This window comes from Salmo salar, chromosome 02 (assembly GCF_965601325.2).
Source record: "Salmo salar chromosome 02, fSalSal1, whole genome shotgun sequence".
Classification (NCBI taxonomy): Eukaryota; Metazoa; Chordata; class Actinopteri; order Salmoniformes; family Salmonidae; genus Salmo; species Salmo salar.
Genome location: NC_138292.1, coordinates 84,544,570 through 84,567,188, shown reverse-complemented (window position 1 = coordinate 84,567,188; position 22,619 = coordinate 84,544,570). Strand labels below are relative to the sequence as shown.

Sequence of the window (22,619 nt, the reverse complement as noted above, 5' to 3'; positions counted from 1 at the left end):
TCCATCTCCATCTACTGATGTAGCAGACTCTGTCCAGGACTCTATATTTAATGTTCCATCTACATCTACTGATGTGGCAGACTCTGTCCAGGACTCTATATTTAATGTTTCATTCCATCCACTGATGGAGAACCTGTTATAATCATACAGAGTGCAGGAATATAAAATCAGCTATCTACCTTTATAAAAGAAAGAATAGTAGAATGCATTTAATCCGTAACGTTTTTTTTGGTGGTCCCCACTATTTTTAACTTTAACAATCCCCACAGTACAGAACAACATATGCAACTGTACAATTTCAGTACAATTCCCCTTAAAAAACACACATATTCAACGTTTTTAGCCGTTTTTGGGACAGTACTCACTGGTGTTAATGAGATCTCCAGTCTCCTCTTCCTCCAACGAGACAGTCATCTCCTCCCCTTTCACTCTAAAAACGTCTTCCTCTACCTTCACTGTCATCGCCGCCTCCTCTTTCACTCCAAAAACCGCATCGTCTTGTTTCTCTTCCTCCTCTTCTTTCACGGTAACATCCTTCTCGTCTTTCACTCTGAACGCTTCTTCCTCTTCTGTCACTGTAACTTCTTTCTCTTCTTCTTTCACTGTAACAGCCTCACCCTCTACTTCTTGTTTTACTGTGACAGCCTCCTCTTCCTTCTCCTCTTTCACGAGAGTTTCTGTCTCCGTACATCCGACCTCCTCTTCTTCAGCAGGGAGGGAGTAGTTTAGGGAGCTCATAGTCGGGGATGTTATCGAGCTAACGTTAGCTAGTTACCGTTAGCGACTAGCCTAGTGGTAATTTAACCATCCAGCTAGCTGACTGACAACAACGTAAATATGCTATTAAATGGGGTAACTGGTAGATACGACGAAAGTGTGTTGAAAACAAAATGGCTAATAATCACCGATAGTGTCTAAAGGGCTACCGAGGTTGCTGAACAATGGTGGCTGACTAGCTGCTGTTATGGTTGCCAGGTTTACATAGAAATTCTATCTATAATAATGACCACTCGAAACCCGCCCAGAAGGCCTGAAAACGACCCCCCTCTCTAAAAAAATGAAAAACATTTCGCAGCAACATCGGAGTTGCCAGATTTAGTCAAACCCCTTTTCCATGACGTTATCGAGCGATCTAAGTAGCAATCTCAATTTAACTTGTAACGATGCAAGAAGCAACATTCGGTTTTCCATTGAAACAATAATTATTGCGAGCTAAGGTGACTGAAATGAATTTAATAATGTCGCAAGAGAAATTATAATTCGCCCTCATTAAACTTGCCATATCATTTTCCATCAATGGATTTCGATTTAACTCGTTTGTCTGCTATGATTGTAAATAAATCCCGTATGGCATGTGCATAACTATATATAAATCCAACAGGAGAGTTTGAGGGATGAAAGTTGGACAGAGGATCTCAACCTCTGTGCAAGAAACACTTGGATGAATAAAAAATAAACGAATGTCAGGCAATTTTCTGGCAATTGTGACGATGTTAAGACTACAAACCGTTTGTCATTTCAACAGGCATAGATTTACTGACTAAACTCTGGGTTTATGATTGTAATTAAACTTTGCCATGGGTTGGTTAGCTAGATGCAGGTAGCCTATAGTCCTTGATAGGCCTACATCTAATTTCAGATAGCCTACAGTAACCTAGACAATATGTAAAATGATCGATTTAGCAACTTAGTTCAAATAGACAGACTCATTTATTCAACGTGAAGAGTGAGGCGATTTAGAGGTAAGAAGTGCTTCCGTTGCCCTGCTGGAATAGGCTACTGAGGATGGGGTCGTATTAATAATATGCATATGAACTGAATAGGCATATGCTTGTCAACAACAGCCAGTTTTTTTGGTGGTTGAGCTGTAGCCTAATCTGACTGACTGTTACCTTCAATCGAATGCATTCTAATAACAGCTGCTCAGCAATTGATAACTTCCAATGTCATTAACTAAACATGGCCATCAATAATTGTATAATAACATAATTATACAACAACAATAAACTGAAGTTATAGGCATTTTTTAATTCGTTTGCCAGCTCCAAGTAGGCTACACAAGTGGCACAAATTGATTTGTAATGACTCCAGTGATATTTCAACATATTTATTGCATCAAATGATAGGCTACAGTAACCTATATAGGCATAAGAAATGAATAGGCTACTTGATTGTCAACAGATGCATATGTAGCCTATCATTCTCCACATTTAATGTCAGTTTCATTGTGGTCTTTTTCCCCTAACAGAAGCACGCGAGGGAGTTCCATAATTTCCATTACAAAGTTCCACTGAGCATGCATAAAACCCTTCGCTTGCTTTGGTTTTCCATAACAAAAGTCGACATTAGAATGCAGTTTAAACCACCTACTAGCGAATTTATCTAAATGAGCTCTAGAGCGCCTAAAGTTGTTTTTCCTGTGCTTTGTCGCCACTATTTCTTGATGCGAATCAGTTCTAGCGCAATAATGTTTTACGGAAAAGGGTTGGAAATAGGTCTCCATAATGACAACTGGTAAAAAAGTTGTCACGACGTGAGCGTGCTGCTCTCTATTCTCACTCACGTGACTCAGCTCCAGAGTGGTGCAGCGATGCAGTGCTAGAGGCGTCACTGCAGCCCCGGGTTCGATCCCGGGCTGTATCACAACCGGCCGTGATCAGGAGTCCCATCGGGCGGCGCACAATTGGCCCAGCGTCATCCGGGTTAGGGAGGATTTTCCCGGTGGGGTTTATAAGTAGGCCGTCATTGTAAATACGACTTAATTAACTGACTTGCCGAGTTAAATAAACAGTAAAATAAAAAGCGCTCAGTCCCCCCCCTCCCAACATTCATTCACTCAGCAACAGACTGCCTGAGTCAGCAGCAGCAGCAGGTCACAGCGGCCGCTGTGCAAATTAGAAGTGGCCCAAAATCTGCGATCCGCGACCAATACATTTTCACCCACCACATCGTTTTCAATGTAGCACAATTTGTCTAGAAAATTTCGAACATGGCAACCCTGGTTGTTGTTGGTTGACGAGTCATGTCTACTAGATTATTAGTCACGCTGACGGCATCGACTGAAAGACGCACATTGACATCTGCTGTCTAGAGTGGATAACGTAGTTGGTAACATTTTGTATTATATTTTCAGACCAAAAGTTAATTTTTAACTTATTTCATCAAATAATTGTTATTATTTGGAAACGTACAAAGAGAACCATTTGTTTGTCATTCATTAATAAAATATGCACTGACTATGAAAAACAGTCAGTCAGTCAAACGGACATCACAATAAGCACCTAACCCCTAATGTGCCTACATGATGTACTTCTATTTCTATACATTTTATAATGAACGTCTTATTAGGGGCATTTCATATTTTAATTCTACTCAGACAATCTAATCCTTTTTACAATCAGCACATTATTTTATCTGACATGGAATAATACTGATGGGAACATCCATGAGGTAGTGAGTGTTTTAATAATACTGATGGGAACATTCATGAGGTAGTGAGTGTTTTAATAATACTGATGGGAACATTCATGAGGTAGTGAGTGTTTTAATAATACTGATGGGAACATTCATGAGGTAGTGAGTGTTTTAATAATACTGATGGGAACATTCATGAGGTAGTGAGTGTTTTAATAATACTGATGGGAATTTTTTTAATGTATTTTTTATTTCACCAGGTAGGCTAGTTGAGACCAATTTCTTATTTACAACTGCGACCTGGCCAAGATAAAGCAAAGCAGTGCGATTCATGAGTGAGTGTTTTAATAATACTGATGCGAACATTGAGGTAGTGAGTATTTTAATAATACTGATGGGAACATTCATGAGGTAGTGAGTGTTTTAATAATACTGATGGGAACATTCATGAGGTAGTGAGTTTTTTTAGATCAACAACAACTCATAACGTCATAACATTTTCATACACCTTGAGCTTGATGACAAGTTACACAAATTAACTCAATGAAACTCAACGACTAAATTTGCAAGGTTTCAAGGTTAGAATAAATACAATTTAAATTATATTAATCTATTTGTTAATTTGCATTTTTAAATATCCAAATGATGAACATTAAGGGTTTATATCCAAATCATACAATGAGCATCTAAGGGTTTATATCCAATCACTCAAAGTTCATAATCAAAACAAAATACACATTCATTATCCAAATCTTATTTTAGATATGATCATGTCTCGACATGAAACAAAATTAGGTCTAGATTTCATATATGGAATTAGATGTCAGAGATATAATTAGATGTCAGATATAGAATTAGATTTCATATATATATAATTCATTTTCATGTGGCATGAGCAAAAACACACTCCCTTAAAAAACCCTCCCTTAAAGATAGGAGCAAAAGAGAGGCAGATGTAAGCAGTGACCACAGTCTGCTGATCAGGAAAATGTCTCTAAAGAACAACCGGTTTAGACTCTGCCAAGTTGAAACACCCAGAGGCCGAGCGTCAGTTCTAACATCATCTCTAAACAATAGATTTAACCGTCCTCCACAAGGAAGTGGAGAGGACCACCTACTCTTTGAACCAGCCAATGGAAGAGGCTGGCAAGACAGTTCTGGAAGACAATAGAAAGACAATAGAACAATGGAAAGATGTCAAGGAACGCATCAGGTGTATAAAATCTGAAAGACAACCCCCCCGAATAGCCCTATAGAAAACACTTTGCCACTATGGAATCCCTCCCAAAATAGTCAACATCATTAAGACTTTCTACACCGATTTCTGCTGCCAAGTTGTCTGTAATGGACATGTAATCAACCGTTTCAGAGTCAACACTGGTGTTAAGCAAGGCTGCATCCCCCCCCCCCCTCCAACCCAATGACTGGTTTATGACACAGACCCTAAAAAATGGGATGAGGGGCATCAGATGGACCAGATCACCTCAACCCTGGAAGACCTGGATTGTGCAGATGACCCTGCTCTCCAGCAAGAAAAAAGTTGACAAGCTCAAACACATCCCTCCAAATTGGTTTGAAAATCAATTAAAGAAAACCAAGCTCATGAAGAAAAAACCCATAAAACAGACACACCCGTTAACACGGTCCAGTGTGGCTCAGTTGGTAGTAGTACCACGCACGCAACGCCAGTGTTGAGGGTTCGATTCCCACAGGGGGACCAGTACGAAAATATATGCACTCACTACTGTAAGTCACTCTGGATAAGAGTGTCTGCTAAATGACTCAGTACTGTAAGTCTCTCTAGATAAGAGAATCTGCTAAATGACTCAGTACTGTAAGTCTCTCTGGATAAGAGAATCTGCTAAATGACTCACATGTGAACATAAAGGGAAAAGTGGTGGAGGAAGTTAAAGAATTCCTCTACCCATGGCAGCAAGGTCACTGACAACCCGCCCGCCAGGACACCTACAGCACACGATGTCACAAGAAGTGGTGGAGGAAGTCAAAGAATTCCTCTACCACGGCAGCAAGGTCACTGATGATGGTGATTCAGAAAATTAGGTAAACTACCTGCCCTCCAGGACACCTACAGCACCCAATGTCACAAGAAGGCCAAAAAAAGATCATCAAGGACAACAACCACACGAGCCACTGCCTGTTCACTCCGCTACCATCCAGAAGGCGAAGTCAGTACAGGTGCATCAAAGCTGAGACCAAGAGGCTGGAAAAACAGCTTCTATCTCAAGGCCATCAGACTGTTAAACAGCCATCACTAACAGAGAGGCTGCTGCCTACATACAGACTTGAAATCATGGGTCACTTTAATAATGTTTACATATCTCGCATTACTCATTTCATACCATCTATTGCATCTTGCCTATGCCGCTCGGTCATAGCTAATCCATATATTTTATATGTATATATTCTTATCCCATCCCTTTACTTAGATTTGTGTGTATTCGGAAGTTGTGGAATTGTTTGATTAATTGTTTGATTACTTCTGAACTAGAACACAAGCATTTCACGACACTCGCAATAACATCTGCTAACCATGTGTTAGTGACCAATAACATCTGCTAACCATGTGTTAGTGACCAATAAAACATTTGATTTGATTTAGAGCTGGCTGCCTGGCCAAACTGAGCAATCGGGGGAGAATGGCCTTGGTCAGGGAGGTGAACAAGAACAGAATGGTTAGAAGGACTACCATCTCTGCAGCACTCCACCAATCAGGCCATTATGGTAGAGTGGCCAGACGGAAGCCACTCCTCAGTAAACATGACATGACAGCACATGACAGCCAGCTTGGAGTTTGCCAAAACACACCTAAAACTCTCAGACCATGAGAAACAACATTCTCTGGTATGATGAAACCAAGATTGAACTCTTTGGCCTGAATGCCAAGTGTCACGTCTGGAGGAAACCTGGCACCATCCCTAAGGTGAAGCATGGTGGTGGCAGCATCATGCTGTGGGGATGTTTTTCAGCGGCAGGGACTGGGAGACAAGTCAAAATCGAGGCAAAGATGAACTGAGCAAAGTACAGAGAGATCCTTGATGAAAACCTGCTCCAGAGTGCTCAGGACTTCAGACTGGGACAAAGGTTCACCATCCAACAGGACAATGAACCTAAGCACACAGCCAAGACAACGCAGGAGTGGCATCGGGACAAGTCTCTGAATGTCCTTGAGTGGCCCAACCAGAGCCCGGACTTGAACCCGATCTAACATCTCTGGAGAGACCTGAAAATAGGTGTGCAGCAATGCTCCCCATCCAACCTGACGGAGCTTGAGAGGATCTGTAGAGAGGAATTGGAGAAAATCCCCAAATACAGGTGTACCAAGCTTGTAGCGTCATACCCAAGAAGACTCAAGGCTGTAATTGCTGCCAAAGGTGCTTCAACAAAGTACTGAGTAAAGGGGCTGAATACTTACAATACCAGTCAAAACTATGAAATTACACATATGGAATCTTGTAGTAACCAAAAAGTGTTAAACAAATCAAAATATATTTATATTTGAGATTCTTCAAAGTAGCCACCATTTGCCTTGATGACAGCTTTGCACACGCTCTTTTCACACTGGGAGCAGTGGTAAGGCTTCTCCCCTGTGTGTATTCGCTCATGGGTTTTCAGGTTACACAAGTGGGTAAAACGCTTTCTACACTGGGAGCAGTGGTAAGGCTTCTCCCCTGTGTGTATTCTCTCGTGTGTTTTCAGGTTACTTAAGTGGGTAAAACTCTTTCCACAGTGGGAGCAGTGGTACGGCTTTTCTCCTGTATGCATTCTCGCATGTATTTTCAGGCTCCCTAACGCTGTAAAACTCTTTCCACACTGGGAGCAGTGGTACGGCTTTTCTCCTGTATGCATCCTCTCATGTATTTTCAAGCTCCCCATCATTGTAAAACTCTTTCCACACTGAGAGCAGTGGTGAGGCTTCTCCCCTGTGTGTATTCTCTCATGGTCCTTTAACTGGCTAAAACCCGTTCCAAACTGGGAGCAGTGGTAAGGCTTCTCTCCTGTGTGTATTCTCTCATGTTGGTTCAGGTGGGCTTTTTGGTTAAAACTCTTTCCACACTGGGAGCAGTGGTAAGGCTTCTCCCCTGTGTGTATTCTCGCGTGTTGTTTCAGGTATCCTTTCTGGTTAAAACTCTTACCACACTGGGAGCAGTGAAACAGCTTTTCTCCTGTATGTATTCTCTCATGTATTTTCAGGCTCCCAAATGTTGTATAACTCTTTCCACACTGAGAGCAGTGGTAACACTTCTCCCCTGTGTGTATACGCTCATGTGTTTTCAGGTTACATAACTGGGTAAAACGCTTTCCACGCTGGGAGCAGTGGTAAGGCTTCTCCCCTGTGTGTATTCTCTCATGTTGTTTCAGGTCCCTTAACCGGTTACAACCCGTTCCACACTGGGAGCAGTGGTAAGGCTTCTCCTGTGTGTGTATTCTCTCATGTGTTTTCAGGTTACGTAAGTGTTTAAAACTCTTTCCACACTGGTTTGGGCATCTCTGGCTCTGGTTCCTCGGAGTCTGGTCTTTCTCCTGCCAAAAACAGAGTGTTTATTTAAATAGAGACCTGAATGAAACCTCCACATGATAAAACGGCCTAGCTACGAGAGTAAATCCTAATCAGATCCCTCAATAACCTGAGGCCAGTTTAAATCTTGGTGTGATTTTAAAACAAATTATGTTGTAGCTTCCTGGTAATTACTGATAATATGTTTACATTACATATTTTATTCATTCTATTTTACAAGTCAGAACACAAAACACTGGACAGTTCTTGGACATTCCAGACACAGACGTCGCTGGATTCCAATCAAGCAGGTGGTTCTAAATATATAACCTTCATAGCTGTATGATACAGAATGCAACCTACACAGTTCTTTAAACCTAAAATAAGTAAAGAAGTAATTTTCTGTGGAAGTCCAAAACTTGTTTTTACGTCGAAGACACAAAGCACACCAGTGACATCACCCCATTATCGAAAGGGTTCGACACACGCTATTTAAATGGCCCAATTTATTTAGATGTACACAAATTTTCTACATTTTGACTAATCGCTGATGTTATGACATTTTGGGGAGATGTTCCTAAAACTATATAGCCATGTTACAAAATATGAAAAGGCTTGTTCATTCACGTCATGAATTCACTATGACATCATATGTTCCTAAACTGATAGCAACTATACTGAACAAAAATATAAATGCAACATGTAAAGTGTTGGTCCCATGTTTCATGAGCTGAAATAAAAGAATGCAGAATTTTGTGCACAAAGTTGTTTACGTCCCTGTTAGTGAACATTTATCCTTTGCCAAGATAATCCATCCACCTGACAGATGTGGCAAATCAAGAAGCTGATTAAACAGCATTATCATTATACAGGTGCACTTTCTGCTGGGGACAATAATAGGCCACTCTAAAATGTGCAATTGTCACACAAGACAATGCCACAGATGTCTCAGAGGGAGCGCGCAACTGGCATGCTGACTGCAGGAATGTCCACTGGAGCTGATGCCAGGGAATTTAATGTACAGTACCAGTCAAAAGTTTGGACTCACCTACTCATTCAAGGGTTTTTCTTCATTTTTTACATTGCAGAATAATAGTGAAGACATCAAAACACATATGAAATCATGTAGTAACCAAAAAAGTGTTAAACAAATCCAAATATATTTTAGATTCTTCAAAGTAGCCACCCTTTGCTTTGATGACAGCTTTGCACACGCTTGGCATTCTCTCAACCAGCTTCACCTGGAATGCTTTTCCACCAGTCTTGTAGGAGTTCCCACATATGCTGAGAACTTGTTGGCTGCTTTTCCTTCACTCTGTGGTCCAACTCCATCCCAAACCATCTCAATTTGGTTGAGGTCGGGGGATTGTGGAGGCTAGGTCATCTAATGCAGCACTCTCCTTGGTAAAATAGCCCTTACACTACCTGGAGGTGGGCTGGGTTATTGTCCTGTTGAAAAACAAATGATAGTCCAACTAAGCCCAAACCAACAGCAAAGCACCTACACACTATCACATCTCTATGCTTCACGGTGGGAACCACACATGCAGAGATCATCTGTTCACCTACTTTGCGTCTCACAAAGACATGGCACTTGGAACCAAAAATCTCAAATTTGGACTCATCAGACCAAAGGACAGATATCACCGGGTCTAATGTCCATTGCTCGTGTTTCTTGGCCCAAGCAAGTCTCTTCTTATTGGTGTCCTTTAGTAGTGGTTTCTTTGCAGCAATTCGACCATGAAGGCCTGATTCACACAGTCTCCTCTGAACAGTTGATGTTGAGATGTGTCTCTTAATTGAACTCCGTGAAGCATTTATTTGGGCTGCAATTTCTGAGGCTGGTAACTCTAATGAACTTATCCTCTGCAGCAGAGGTAACTCTGGGTCTTCCTTTCCTGTGGTGGTCCTCATGAGAGCCAGTTTCATCATAGCGCTTGATGGTTTTTGCGACTGCACTTGAAACTTTCAAAGTTCTTGACATTTTCCGGATTGACTGAAGTAATGATGGACTGTCGTTTGTCTTTACTTATTTGAGCTGTTCTTGCCATAATATGGACTTGGTCTATTACCAAATAGGTCTATCTTCTGTATTCCACCCCAACCATGTCACAACACAACTGATTGGCTCCAACGCATTAAGAATGAAAGAAATTCCACAAATTAACTTAACAAGGCACACGTTCATGGAAATGCAATCCAGGTGACTACCACATGAAGCTGGTTGACAGAATGCCTAGAGTGTGCAAAGCAGTCAAGGCAAAGGGTGGCTACTTTGAAGAATCTCAAATATAAAATATATTTTGATTTGTTTAACACTTTTTGGTTACTATATGACTCCATATGTGTTATTTCATAGTTTATGTCTTCACTATTATTCAACAAAGTAGAAGATAGTAAAAAATAAAGCAAAACCCTGGGATGAGTAGGTGTCCACAAACGTTTGACTGGTACTGTAAATTCCTCTACCATAAGCTGCCTCCAATGTCGTTTTAGAGAATTTGGCAGTATGTCCAACCGACCTCCCAAATGCAGACCACATGTAACCAAGCCCGCCCTGGACCTCCACAGCCACCCGAACACTGGATGAAACAGAGTAGTATGACTCTCTGTAATAAAGCCCTTTTGTGGGGAAAAACTCCTTCGGATTGGCTGGGCCTGGCTCCCCAGTGGGTGAGCCTACGCCCTCCCAGGCCCACCCATGGCTGCGCCCCTGTCCAGTCATGTCAAGTCCATAGATTAGGGCCTAATGAATTTATTTACAGTGACTGATTTCCTTACATGAACCTTAAATCGTTTAAATTGTTGCGTTTATATTTTGTTATTTATTTATATATATATATATATATATAGCCATATTATAAAGTATGAAAAGGCCTGTTCATTCACGTCATTAATTCACTATGACATCATATTTGTATACGTTTTATTAGACTTTTATTATGTAATAGATCATATGGGTTGAAAAGAGTTTATTAGACTTTTATTATGTAATAGATCATATGGGTTGAAAACAGTCTTAATAGACTATTATGTAATAGATCATATGGGTTGAAAAGAGTTTTACACACTGGAGTTACTGCATAAATACTTTTTCTTCAATGAGTCGGACGGGAAGGATTTACTTCAGACGCCCGACAAGGCCCTCATCCCCATCATTCGCAGGAGAAAGAGACAGAGGTATCGAGGACGAAGGTCTGGGTGCCTTGTAAGGATCTGTCGCCGAGAGGGCAATCTACCTTTACCATCGGTCCTATTAGCCAACATACAATCAATCGATAATAACATAGACGAACTACGATCACGTATATCCTACCAACGGGACATTAAAAACTGTAATATCTTATGTTTCACAGAGTCGTGGTTGAACGACAACATGAATAACATACAGCTGGCGGGTTTTAAGCTTTTCAGCAGGATAGAACAGTGGCCTCTGGTAAGACAAGGGGTCTATGTATATTTGTAAACAACAGCTGGTGCACGAAATCTAAGGAAGTCTTAAGGTTTTGCTCGCCTGAGGTAGAGTATCTCATGATAAGCCCACGATAAGACAACACTATTTACCAAGAGAGTTTTCATCTGTATTTTTCGTAGCTGTCTATATATTCCACCACAAACCGATGCTGGCACTAAGACCGCACTCAATGAGCTATATACTGTCATAAGCAAACAGGAAAATGCTCATCCAGAGGTGGCGCTCCTAGTGGCCGGGGACTTTAATGCAGGGAAACTTAAATCCGTTTTACCTCATTTCTACCAGCATGATAAATGTGCAACTAGGGGGGAAAAAAAACTCTAGACCACCTTTACTCCACACACAGAGATGCGTACAAAGTTCAGAGTAGGAGGGCTGATCTATATTAACTCCTGTATAGTGCTCACAGTTGCAGGGTAAACCCCCAACCCATCTAGTGTGTTATATTTGGCAAATCTTAGCATAATTCTATCCTCCTGATTCCTGCTTACAAGCAAAAACTAAAGCAGGAAGCACCAGTGACTCGGTCAATAAGAAAGTGGTCAGATGAAGCAGATGCTAAGCTACAGGACTGTTTTGCTAGCACAGACTGGAATATGTTCCCGGGATTGTTCCGATAGCATTGAGGAGTACACCACATCAGTCACAGCCTTCATCAATAAGTGCATCGATGACGTCGTCCCCACAGTGACCGTACATACATACCCCAACCAGAAGCCATGGATTACAGGCAACATCTGCACTGAGCTGAAGGGTAGAGCTGCTGCTTTCAAGGAGCGGGACTCTAATCCGGAAGCTTATAAGAAATCCCGCTATGCCCGCCGACGAACCATCAAACAGGCAAAGCATCATTACAAGACTAAGACCGAATCGTACTACACCGGCTGCGACGCTCGCCGGATGTGGCAGGGCCTGCAAACTATTACAGACTACAAAAGGGAAGCACAGCCGTGAGCTGCCCAGAGACACGAGCCTACCAGACGAGCTAAATTACTTCTATGCCTGCTTCGAGGCAAGTAACACTGAGGCATGCATGAGAGCATCAGCTGTTCTGGACGACTATGTAATCACACTCTCCGTAGCCGATGTGAGTAAGACCTTTAAACAAGTCAACATTCACAAGGCCGGAGGGACAGACGGATTACCAGGATGTGTACTCCGAGCATGCGCTGACCAACTAGCTAGTGTCTTCACTGACATTGTCAACCTGTCCCTGACCGAGTCTGTAATACCAACATGTTGAGTAGTGTTTTATTATGTAATAGACCATATGGGTTGAGTAGTGTTTTATTATGTAATAGATCATATGGGTTAAATAGTGTTTTATTATGTAATAGATCATATGGGTTAAATAGTGTTTTATTATGTAATAGATCATATGGGTTAAATAGTGTTTTATTATGTAATAGATCATATGGGTTGAAAAGTTTTTTTTCTTTCTCAGACATAAATAAACAATTTGAAGCCAAAGGCCTATAGCTTTAATAAAACAACAAATTTGTCCACACACTGTGGATTTCTGAATCATTTATTAACTGGGAAAGTAGCAGAGCGAGGTCCGCATCCAGCAACGTCACGAGTCACGTACACATTTTTGCAGCTGTTTCAGTACAACACTACAGGGAGAGAGAGGGGGAGAGGGCAAACTCCACTGGAGTAGTTTCATAGTATGGAATCACTTAGGAGTTTCTGGATTTTGGGTAAACTTCTCCTTTAAAGCATTGACAAATAATTAATTGAAGTTGGAACATTTGTGGCATTTGTAGACTAGCGGTTAAGAGCGTTGGGCCAGTAACTGAAATGTCTACGGTTCGAATCCCCACGACGGCAAGTAGGAATAATCATCCTTTAAAACTCCATAATGTTTCATCATTAGATGCTACAGTCCTCCTGTAAAACGGGTGTCCTGACTTTATGAGGTCATTAAAGATCCCATGGCACTTATCGTAAGAGTAGGGGTGTTAACCCGGGTGTTATGGCTAAATTCCCAAGCTGTCCCTCATACCAGCACGGTCACCTAATCATCCCCAGCTTACAATTGGCTCATTCATCCCTCTCCTCTCCCCTGTAACTATTCCCCAGGTCGTTGCTGTAAATGAGAATTTGTTCTCAGTCAACTTACATGGTAAAATAAAAAATACAAAAATAAAAAGACTCCATAATGTTTCATCATTAGATCAAATCTATTTGTCACATACACATGGTTAGCAGGTGTTAATGCAAGTGTAGCGAAATGCTTGTGCTTCTAGTTCCGACCATGCAGTAATATCTAACAAGTAATCTACCAATTCCACAACAACTACCTTGTACACACAAGTGTAAAGGAATGAATACGAATATGTACATAAAAATATATAAATGAGTGATGGCCGAACGGCATAGGCAAGATGTAGTAGATGGTATGGAGTACAGTATATACATACGAGATGAGTATTGTAGGGTATGAAACCATATAAAGCAGCATTGTTTAAGGTGGCTAGTGATACATTACATCAGGATGGCAAGATGCAGTAGATGGTATAGAGTACAGTATATACATATGAGATGAGTAATGTAGGTTATGAAAATATTATATAAAGTGGCATTGTTTAAAGTGGCTAGTGATACATCTAACTACATCAAGATTGCAAGATGCAGTAGATGGTATGGCGTACAGTATATACATATGAGATGAATAATGTAGGTTATGTAAACATGATCTAATATAAATAATATAAAGTGGCAAGTGATAAATTGATTACATCAATTTTCCCATTATTAAAGTGGCTTGAGTTGAGTCAGTATGTTGGCAGCAGCCACTCAATGTTAGTGATGGCTGTTTAACAGTCTGATGGCCTTGAGATAGCTGTTTTTCAGTCTCTCGGTCCCAGCTTTGATGCACCTGTACTGACCTCGCCTTCTGGATGATAGCGGGGTGAATAGGCAGTGGCTCGGGTGGTTGCTGTCCTTGATGACCTTTTTGGCCTTCCTGTGACATCGGGTGGTGTAGGTGTCCTGGAGGGCAGGTAGTTTGCACCCGGTGATGCGTTGTGCAGACCACACTACCCTCTGGAGAGCCTTCTGGTTATGGACGGAGCAGCTACCGTACCAGGCGGTGATACAGCCCGACAGGATGCTCTCGATTGTGCATCTGTAAAAGTTTGTGAGTGTTTTTGGTGACAAGACGAATTTCTTCAGCCTCCTGAGGTTGAAGAGGCGCTGCTGCGCCTTCTTCACCATGCTGTCTGTGTGGGTGGACCATTTCATTTTGTCCGTGATGTGTACGCCGAGGAACTTAAAACTCTCCACCCTCTCCACTACTATCCCGTCAATGTAGATAGGGGGCTGCTCCCTCTGCTGTTTCCTGAAGTCCACGATCTCTTTTGTTTTGTTGACATTGAGTGCGAGGTTATTTTCCTGACTCCACACTCCGAGGGCCCTCACCTCCTCCCTGTAGGCCGTCTCGTCGTTGTTGGTAATCAAGCCTACCACTGTAGTGTCGTCTGCAAACTTGATGATTGAGTTGGATGCGTGCATGGCCACGCAGTCATGGGTGAACAAGGAGTACAGAAGAGGGCTGAGAACGCACCCTTGTGGGGACCCAGTGTTGAGGATCAGCGGGGTGGAGATATTGTTACCTACCCTCACCACCTGGGGGTGGCCCGTCAGGAAGTCCAGGACCCAGTTGCACAGGGCGGGGTCGAGACCCAGGGTCTCGAGCTTAATGATGAGTTTGGAGTGTACTATGGTGTTAAATGCTGAGCTGTAATCGATGAACAGCATTCTTACATAGGTATTCCTCTTGTCCAGATGGGTTAGGGCTGTGTGCAGTGTGATGGCGATTGCGTCGTCTGTGGACCTATTGTGGCGGTAAGCAAATTGGAGTGGGTCTAGGGTGTCAGGTAGGGTGGAGGTGATATGGTCCTTGACTAGTCTCTCAAAGCACTTCATGATGACAGAAGTGAGTGCTACAGGGCGGTAGTCATTTAGCTCAGTTACATTAGCTTTCTTGGGAACAGGAACAATGGTGGCCCTCTTGAAGCATGTGGGGATAGCAGACTGGGATAAGGATTGATTGAATATGTCTGTAAACACACCAGCCAGCTGGTCTGCGCATGCTCTGAGGACGCGGCCGGGGATGCCGTCTGGGCCTGCAGCCTTGCGAGGGTTAACACGTTTAAATGTTTTACTCACGTTGGCTGCAGTGAAGGAGAGCCCGCAGGTTTTGGTAGCGGGCCGTGTCAGTGGCACTGTATTGTCCTCAAAGCGAGCAAAAAACTTGTTTAGTCTGTCTGGGAGCAAGGCATCGTGATCCGCGACGGGGCTGATTTTTCTTTTGTAGTCCGTGATTGACTGGAGACCCTGCCACATACCTCTCGTGTCTGAGCAGTTGAATTGCGACTCCACTTTGTCTCTGTACTGACGCTTAGCTTGTTTGATTGCCTTGCGGAGGGAATAGCTACACTGTTTATATTCGGTCATGTTTCCGGTCACTTTGCCCTGATTAAAAGCAGTGGTTCGCGCGTTCAGTTTTGCGCAAATGCTGCCATCAATCCACTGTTTCTGGTTGGGGAATGTTTTAATAGAAGCTGTTGTTACGACATCACCGATGCACTTATTAATGAACTCGAACACCGAGTCAGCGTATTCGTCAATGTTGTTGTTCGCAGCAATGCGGAACATATCCCAGTCCACGTGATCGAAGCAATCTTGAAGCGTGGAATCCGATTGGTCGGACCAGCGTTGAACAGACCTGAGGGCGGGAGCTTCCCGTTTTAGTTTCTGTCTATAGGCTGGGAGCAACAAAATGGAGTCGTGGTCAGCTTTTCCAAAGGGAGGGCGGGGGAGGGCCTTATATGCGTCGCGGAAGTTAGAATAACAATGATCCAGGGTTTTACCTGCCCTGGTAGCACAACCGATATGCTGATAGAATTTGGGGAGCCTTGTTTTCAGATTAGCCTTGTTAAAATCCCCGGCTACAATAAATGCAGTCTCAGGATATGTGGTTTCCAGTTTACATAGAGTCCAATGAAGTTCTTTCAGGGCCGTCGATGTGTCTGCTTGGGGGGGGGATATACACGGCTGTGATTATAATCGAAGAGAATTCTCTTGGTAGATAATGCGGTCGGCATTTGATAGTGAGAAATTCTAAGTCAGGTGAACAAAATGACTTGAGTTCCTGTATGTTGTTATGATCACACCACGTCTCGTTGATCATAAGGCATACACCCCCACCCTTCTTCTTACCAGAGAGATGCTTGTTTCTGTCGGCGCGATGCGTGAAGAAACCAGTTGGCTGTACCGACTCAGATAACGTGTCTCGAGTGAGCCATGTTTCCGTGAAACAAAGAACGTTACAGTCTCTGATGTCTCTCTGGAATGCTACCCTTGCTCGGATTTCGTCTACCTTGTTGTCAAGAGACTGGACATTGGCGAGTAGTATGCTCGGGAGTGGTGCGCGATGTGCCCATCTACGGAGCCTGACCAGAAGACCCCTCCGTCTGCCCCTTCTGCGGCGCCGTTGTTTTGGGTCGCCGGCTGGGATCCGATCCATTGTCCTGGGTGGTAGGCCAAACAGAGGATCCGCTTCGGGAAAGTCGTATTCCTGGTCGTATTGTTGGTGAGTTGACATTGCTCTTATATCCGATAGTTCCTCCCGGCTGTATGTAGTAAAACCTAAGATTACCTGGGGTAACAATGTAAGAAATAACACATAAAAAAACAAAATACTGCATAGTTTCCTAGGAACGCGAAGCGAGGCGGCCATCTTTGTCGGCGCCGGAAGATGATACAGTCCTCCTTTAAGACTCCATAATGTTTCCTCATTAGATGCTATAGTCCTCCTTTAAGACTCCATAATGTTTCATCATTAGATGCTACAGGTCTCCTTCTTATGGCTTGGGGGCAGTATTTCGACCTCTGGATGAGAAGCGTGCCCAAAGTAAACTACCTGTTACTCAGGCCCAGAAGCTAGGATATTAATATAATTGGTAGAGTTGGATAGAAAACACTCCAAAACTGTTAAAATAATGTCTGTGAGTATAACAGAACTGATATGGCGGGCGGAAACCTGAGGAAAATCCATCCAGGAAGTGGGATTCTTTTTGATGTGGGTATTTTCAATTGAATGCCTATAGAGTATCTAATGGGTTAGGACCAAGATTGCAGTTCCTATGGCTTCCACTAGATGTCAAGTCTTTAGATTTTGTTTCAGGCTTGATTTCTGAAAAATGAAGAAGAATGAGACCTTTCTGTCAGTGGAGTGTGGAATCATGCAGTGCTGGTTTGCGCGCATGACCTAGTGCGCGCCCTTTGTTGTTTTTCCTTTCTATTGAATACGCTATTGTCCGGTTGAAATATTATCGATTATTTAGACAATTGACAACCTGAGGATTAATTATAAACATTGTCTGACATGTGTCGACGAACTTTACCAGTACTATTAGGATGTATTCGTCTGCATGTTTTGACCGCCTTTGAGCCAGTGGATTACTGTACAAAACGCGCCAACAAAACAGCGTTTTTGGGATATAAAGAGGGACTTTATCGAACAAAACAAACATTTATTGTGTAGCTGGGACTCTTGTGACCATATGAAGATCTTCAAAGGTAAGAGATTCATTTTATCACTATTTCTGACTTTTATAATTCCTTTACTTGGTTGTAAAATGTTTGTATGCTTTTGTAAGCGGGGAGCTGTCCTCAGATAATCAGATGGTATGCTTTCGCCGTAAAGCCTTTTTGAAATCTGACAAAGTGGCTGGATTAACAAGAAGTTAATCTTTAAGCCGATGTATAACACTTGTATTTTTTATGAATGTTTATTATGACTATTTCTGTATTTTGAATTTGGCGCTCTGCAATTTCACCGGATGTTGTCGAGGTGGGTCGCTAGCGGAACGCCTGCGCCAGAAAGGTTAAGACTCCATAATGTTTCATCATTAGATGCTACAGGTCTCCTTTAAAACTCTATAATGTTTCATCAATAGATGCTACAGTCCTCCTTTAAGACTCCATAATGTTTTCATGTGTGTGTCTGGTAGCGCTACTCTATCTATTCTACTCTTTTCCTTTCAGCAGGTTAATACCTGCCTGGCGCCCCAACAAAATCTCTATCTTTACCCCTCTCTAATAATACAGCTATTTAGGACTAACTTATTCCTTGCCACCCATTCTGAAATGAACTGCTGCTCTTTGTAAAGTGTTGCTGTCATTTCAGTCACTGTGGTAGCTTATGTGTGTAGTGTGGAGTTATCCGCATACATAGACACACTGGCTTTACTCAAAGCCAGTGGTATGTCGTTAGTAAAGATTTAAAAAAGTAAGGTGCCTAGGCAGCTGCCCTGGGGAATTCCTGATTCTACCTAGATTTTGTTGGACAGGCTTGCATTAAAGATCACCCTCTGTGTTCTGTTAGACAGGTAACTCTTTATCCACAACACAAGTTTTTCCAGCAGCAGACTATGTTGAATAATGTCAAAAGCTCACTGAAGTATGACAAAACAGCCCCCCCCCAATCTTTTTATCATCAATTTCTCTCAGCCAATAAGTTATTTGTGTAAGTGCTGAAAATCTCAATTTGTTTACTGTAAAACAAGTAAAAAAACTATCTGATCAAAAGGGTTGGTAACAGGCTGATTGGTCTGCTAGTTCAGCCAGTAAAAGGGGCTTTACTATTCTTAGGTAGCGGAATGACTTTTGCCTCCTTCCAGGCCTGAGGGCACACACTTTCTAGTAGGCTTAAATAGAAGATAAGGCAAATAGGAGTGGCACTATTATCCTCAATCATTTTCCATCCACGTTGTCAGACCCCGGTGACTTGTCATTGTTGAAAGACAACAATAATTGTTTCACCTTTTCCACACTTACTTTACAGATTCTAAATTACAATGCTTGTCTTTCATAATTTGGTTAGATTTACTTGGATGTGTTACTTGTCAGCGTTTGTTGCTGGCATGTCATACCTAAGTTTGCTAATCTTGCCAATGAAAAAAATCATTCAAGTAGTTGGCAATATCAGTGGGTTTTGTGATGAATGAGCCATCTGATTCAATGAATGATGGAGCAGAGTTTACCTTTTTGCCCAAAATGTCATTGAAGATGCTTCAAAGCTTTTTACAATCATTCTTTGTCATTTATCTTGGTTTCATAGTGTAGTTCATTCTTTTTATTCAGTTTAGTCACATGATTTCTCAATTTGCAATACGTTTGCCAATCAGCTATACAGCCAGACCCATGTGCCATCTCTTTTGCCTCCTCCCTCTACACCATAAGATTTTTCAAATCCTCATCAATCAACGTGGATTTAACAGTTATGACAGTCATTTTCCTAATGGGTGCATTATTTAATAACTGGGACAAGCAATTTCATAAATGTGTCAAGGGCAGCGTCTGGTTGCTCGTCATTACAAACCACGGACCAACAAATATTATTTACATCAATAACATAGGAATCACTACAACTTATTGTATGACCTCTTTTACACAATATTAGGCCCAGCCTTTGGAACTGTGGTTTTCCTAGATATGGCTACTATATTGTGATCCCTACATCTGATCGATTTGGATAATGCTTTCAAACATATTTCTGCAGCATTAGTAAAGATATGATCAAAACATATTGATGATTTCATTCCTGTACTGTTTGTAACTACCCTGGTAATTTGATTGATGACCTGAACCAGGTTGCCGGCACTGGTTACAGCATGAAGCTTTCACTTGAGTGGGGAGCCTGATCACAGCTTTCCTCCAGTATTAGTTAATTAATTAACACAGGCCAAATTGAACTGTCTGGAGTTTTGTTTGCCTGTTCTAGAGTCTGGTAAAGATAGGGGGGGTTGAGTGGGACAGGCAATGTAATATCCATAACGTTTTAAGGAAAGGTTTTTGTAAAACATTCACCTTACCTCAGATCATCTTGAAACTTTCTCTCTAAAGCTAACTTTCATCAAGGTTTTATATGGTCTATTGGCTTCTCTCTTTTCATTGGCAGAATCCTTTTTCATTATGATTATGATATTCATAACATCCATATCCACCAGTCTATCTTCATGTCAACTAACAGAACTCTGCTGGTTGTCCTGGTAACAGAAACCAGTGTGCAGATCTATTTTATTTGTTCAAACTAAACTACAGCACTTACTTTGATGTGTCAAATCTGATCCTTTCTTCTCTTCTCCTCCTCCCACAGTTCCACTCAGCCCCGTTGATTTCCTGCAGTCCACCAGCAGCACAGACAACCTCTTCATACCCAGCAGTAAGGTGCTACCAGGAGAGGCATGACACAGGGACTCCAGGAGGGAGGAAGGGCTAGCGTTGTCCTGGTAACCATAAAGAGGGGACACAGACACATATCATTATGGATGCTGATGTCACTGTTGTCATGAAGTGCTTTACAGAAACCCAGCCCAGACCCAGATAGAGCAAGCTGTATGCTAGACCAGACCAAGCTGTACCACCTGGTGTTCTGATCTGGAGAGACTCTTCTCTGCCTAGTCAGCATCAGGATGTTGTTGAGGCTCCCTAGAGGATCCAGGATAGTCATGTCTCTCTCCTGTGTGAATGACAACATCAAACAGATAGTAAACGTATGATTTACTATTGCAATCATAGGGTCTTACAAGAGGTATTAATGTCTAAAAAGGACCTAAATTGGCCTCTTAATTATGCTTGTATATATATATATATATATATATATATATATATATATATTGTTTATGATGCAAATGTAAAAGGGTCCTTCACCGAATGGGTGCCTTTTGCGTCCATTTGATATTTTAAGTATAAATTATGCTCCAATACTGAATTTTAAAAGCCTGTTATATTAGATGAGGTGAACTTTAATATAGACCACATGGAGAATTCAATAAATCTCATTTAAAAGTCCCCCAAAAATATGTACCAATGGCAGATTGCCCCTTAATAAACAATTCCTACAGTACTGAACAACATATTCAAGTGTAGAACTCTTAAGTAATGCCCCTTTAAAACCACACATTAGTTCAACAACTGCATAGTTTGTGTCCCTGTTTTTAAGACAGTACTCACTGGTGGTAATCGGAACTTCAGTCTCCTCCTCCTTTTTCACTCCCAAAACGTCTTCTTCCTCTTTAATTGAGATAGCCTCCTCTTCCTCTTTTAATCCAAAAGGTTCTTCCTCTTCTTTCAATGTTACGGCATCTTCCTCCTTTTTGATTCTGAAAGCTTCTACCTCCTTTTCCACCCTGACAACCTCTTTCCCATCCTCCTCTTCTTCTTTCAATGTGATAGCCTCCTCTTCCTCCTTTTCCATTCCGAAAGCTTCTTCCTCCCCTTTCACCAGAGCTTCTTTCTCCGTCTAGTTTAGTGAGCTCATAGTGAGCCCTGGGCGATTAGCCTAGTGCTGTATAAATTTAACATATTTTCTAATTTAAAAATCAAATTACGTTTAAATGAACTCGTAGATACGTAAACAGAGTTATGTACTTAATATTAATAAACACAAGATTGGTCTAAAGAGCTTCAATGTTTCTGTGTTATGCTCACTAGTAAACCAACTCGTTGGTTGAATCAGTTGACTTTTGTCGCTGTTGAAGAAGCCACCAGTCCCGTCCACTAGATTATACGTCACGCAAGAAGCATTACCTGAAAGACTCGCATCGCCGTCTGCTGACTGGAGTGGGCAACACAGATTGGAACAAAAATAAAGCAATGTCAAAAGAAGTCATTTAAAAACAACCAGATGTTATGTTTTCTCTTCCTTCTTACAGCCAATACTTTCCTCCAGGTCTGACCTGCCCATTAGGCAGGATTAGGTGACAGATTGAAGAGGGTGGCATATTCAGAGATAAATTGACCAAGGCTCATCACTAACAACACATAAGAACACCTCACATAATGATGCCCATAACCAATGAAAACTTCTCTCACCCAGTGGCATATGGGCTATTTAGGTGAGTGTTGGTGTTGCCACATGAAGCAATGACCACTTAGCATTAGGTAACATGGACAGGTAGGACTCTACCTGTGTAGAGCACATGCCCCTTTACCCTTCCTGTCTCTAAAGTGCCCGTTTGGGTGGTGGTATAATTTGTATTCGTTTTTGTCATAGTTATTCTGAACCCACAGCCTGCAAGTCGTCATTATCTACACCCCAAAAATGAAAATGTCTTAGATTTTTTTTTTTTTATATTCTCAGACTTCAAAAGTGGTCTCCTGATGTGGTTTAAGTATTGTTGTGGACTTAGAACATCCAAT

General features: G+C 41.8%; 2 protein-coding genes across 2 annotated transcripts in view; both read right to left on the bottom strand.

The window, feature by feature from the left end:
• LOC106595205 (uncharacterized) overlaps positions 1-1,027 on the bottom strand; it is a 31,311-nt gene extending 30,284 nt beyond the window's left edge. The window contains exon 1 of the mRNA XM_082969555.1: positions 366-1,027. Within this exon, the coding sequence (XP_082825681.1) occupies positions 366-738 (373 nt within the window). The 5' untranslated portion in view covers positions 739-1,027. The remainder of the gene's footprint in view (positions 1-365) is intronic.
• A 2,752-nt stretch (positions 1,028-3,779) lies between these two features.
• On the bottom strand, positions 3,780-22,022 carry LOC106595142 (uncharacterized). The gene is made up of 2 exons (XM_082969550.1): positions 22,008-22,022; positions 3,780-7,956 (listed from the first exon to the last, which is right to left on the bottom strand). The coding sequence occupies exons 1-2, from the start codon at positions 22,020-22,022 to the stop codon at positions 6,925-6,927; spliced, it is 1,047 nt and encodes a 348-aa protein (XP_082825676.1). The 3' UTR covers positions 3,780-6,924.
• Between the last annotated feature and the right edge of the window lie 597 nt (positions 22,023-22,619).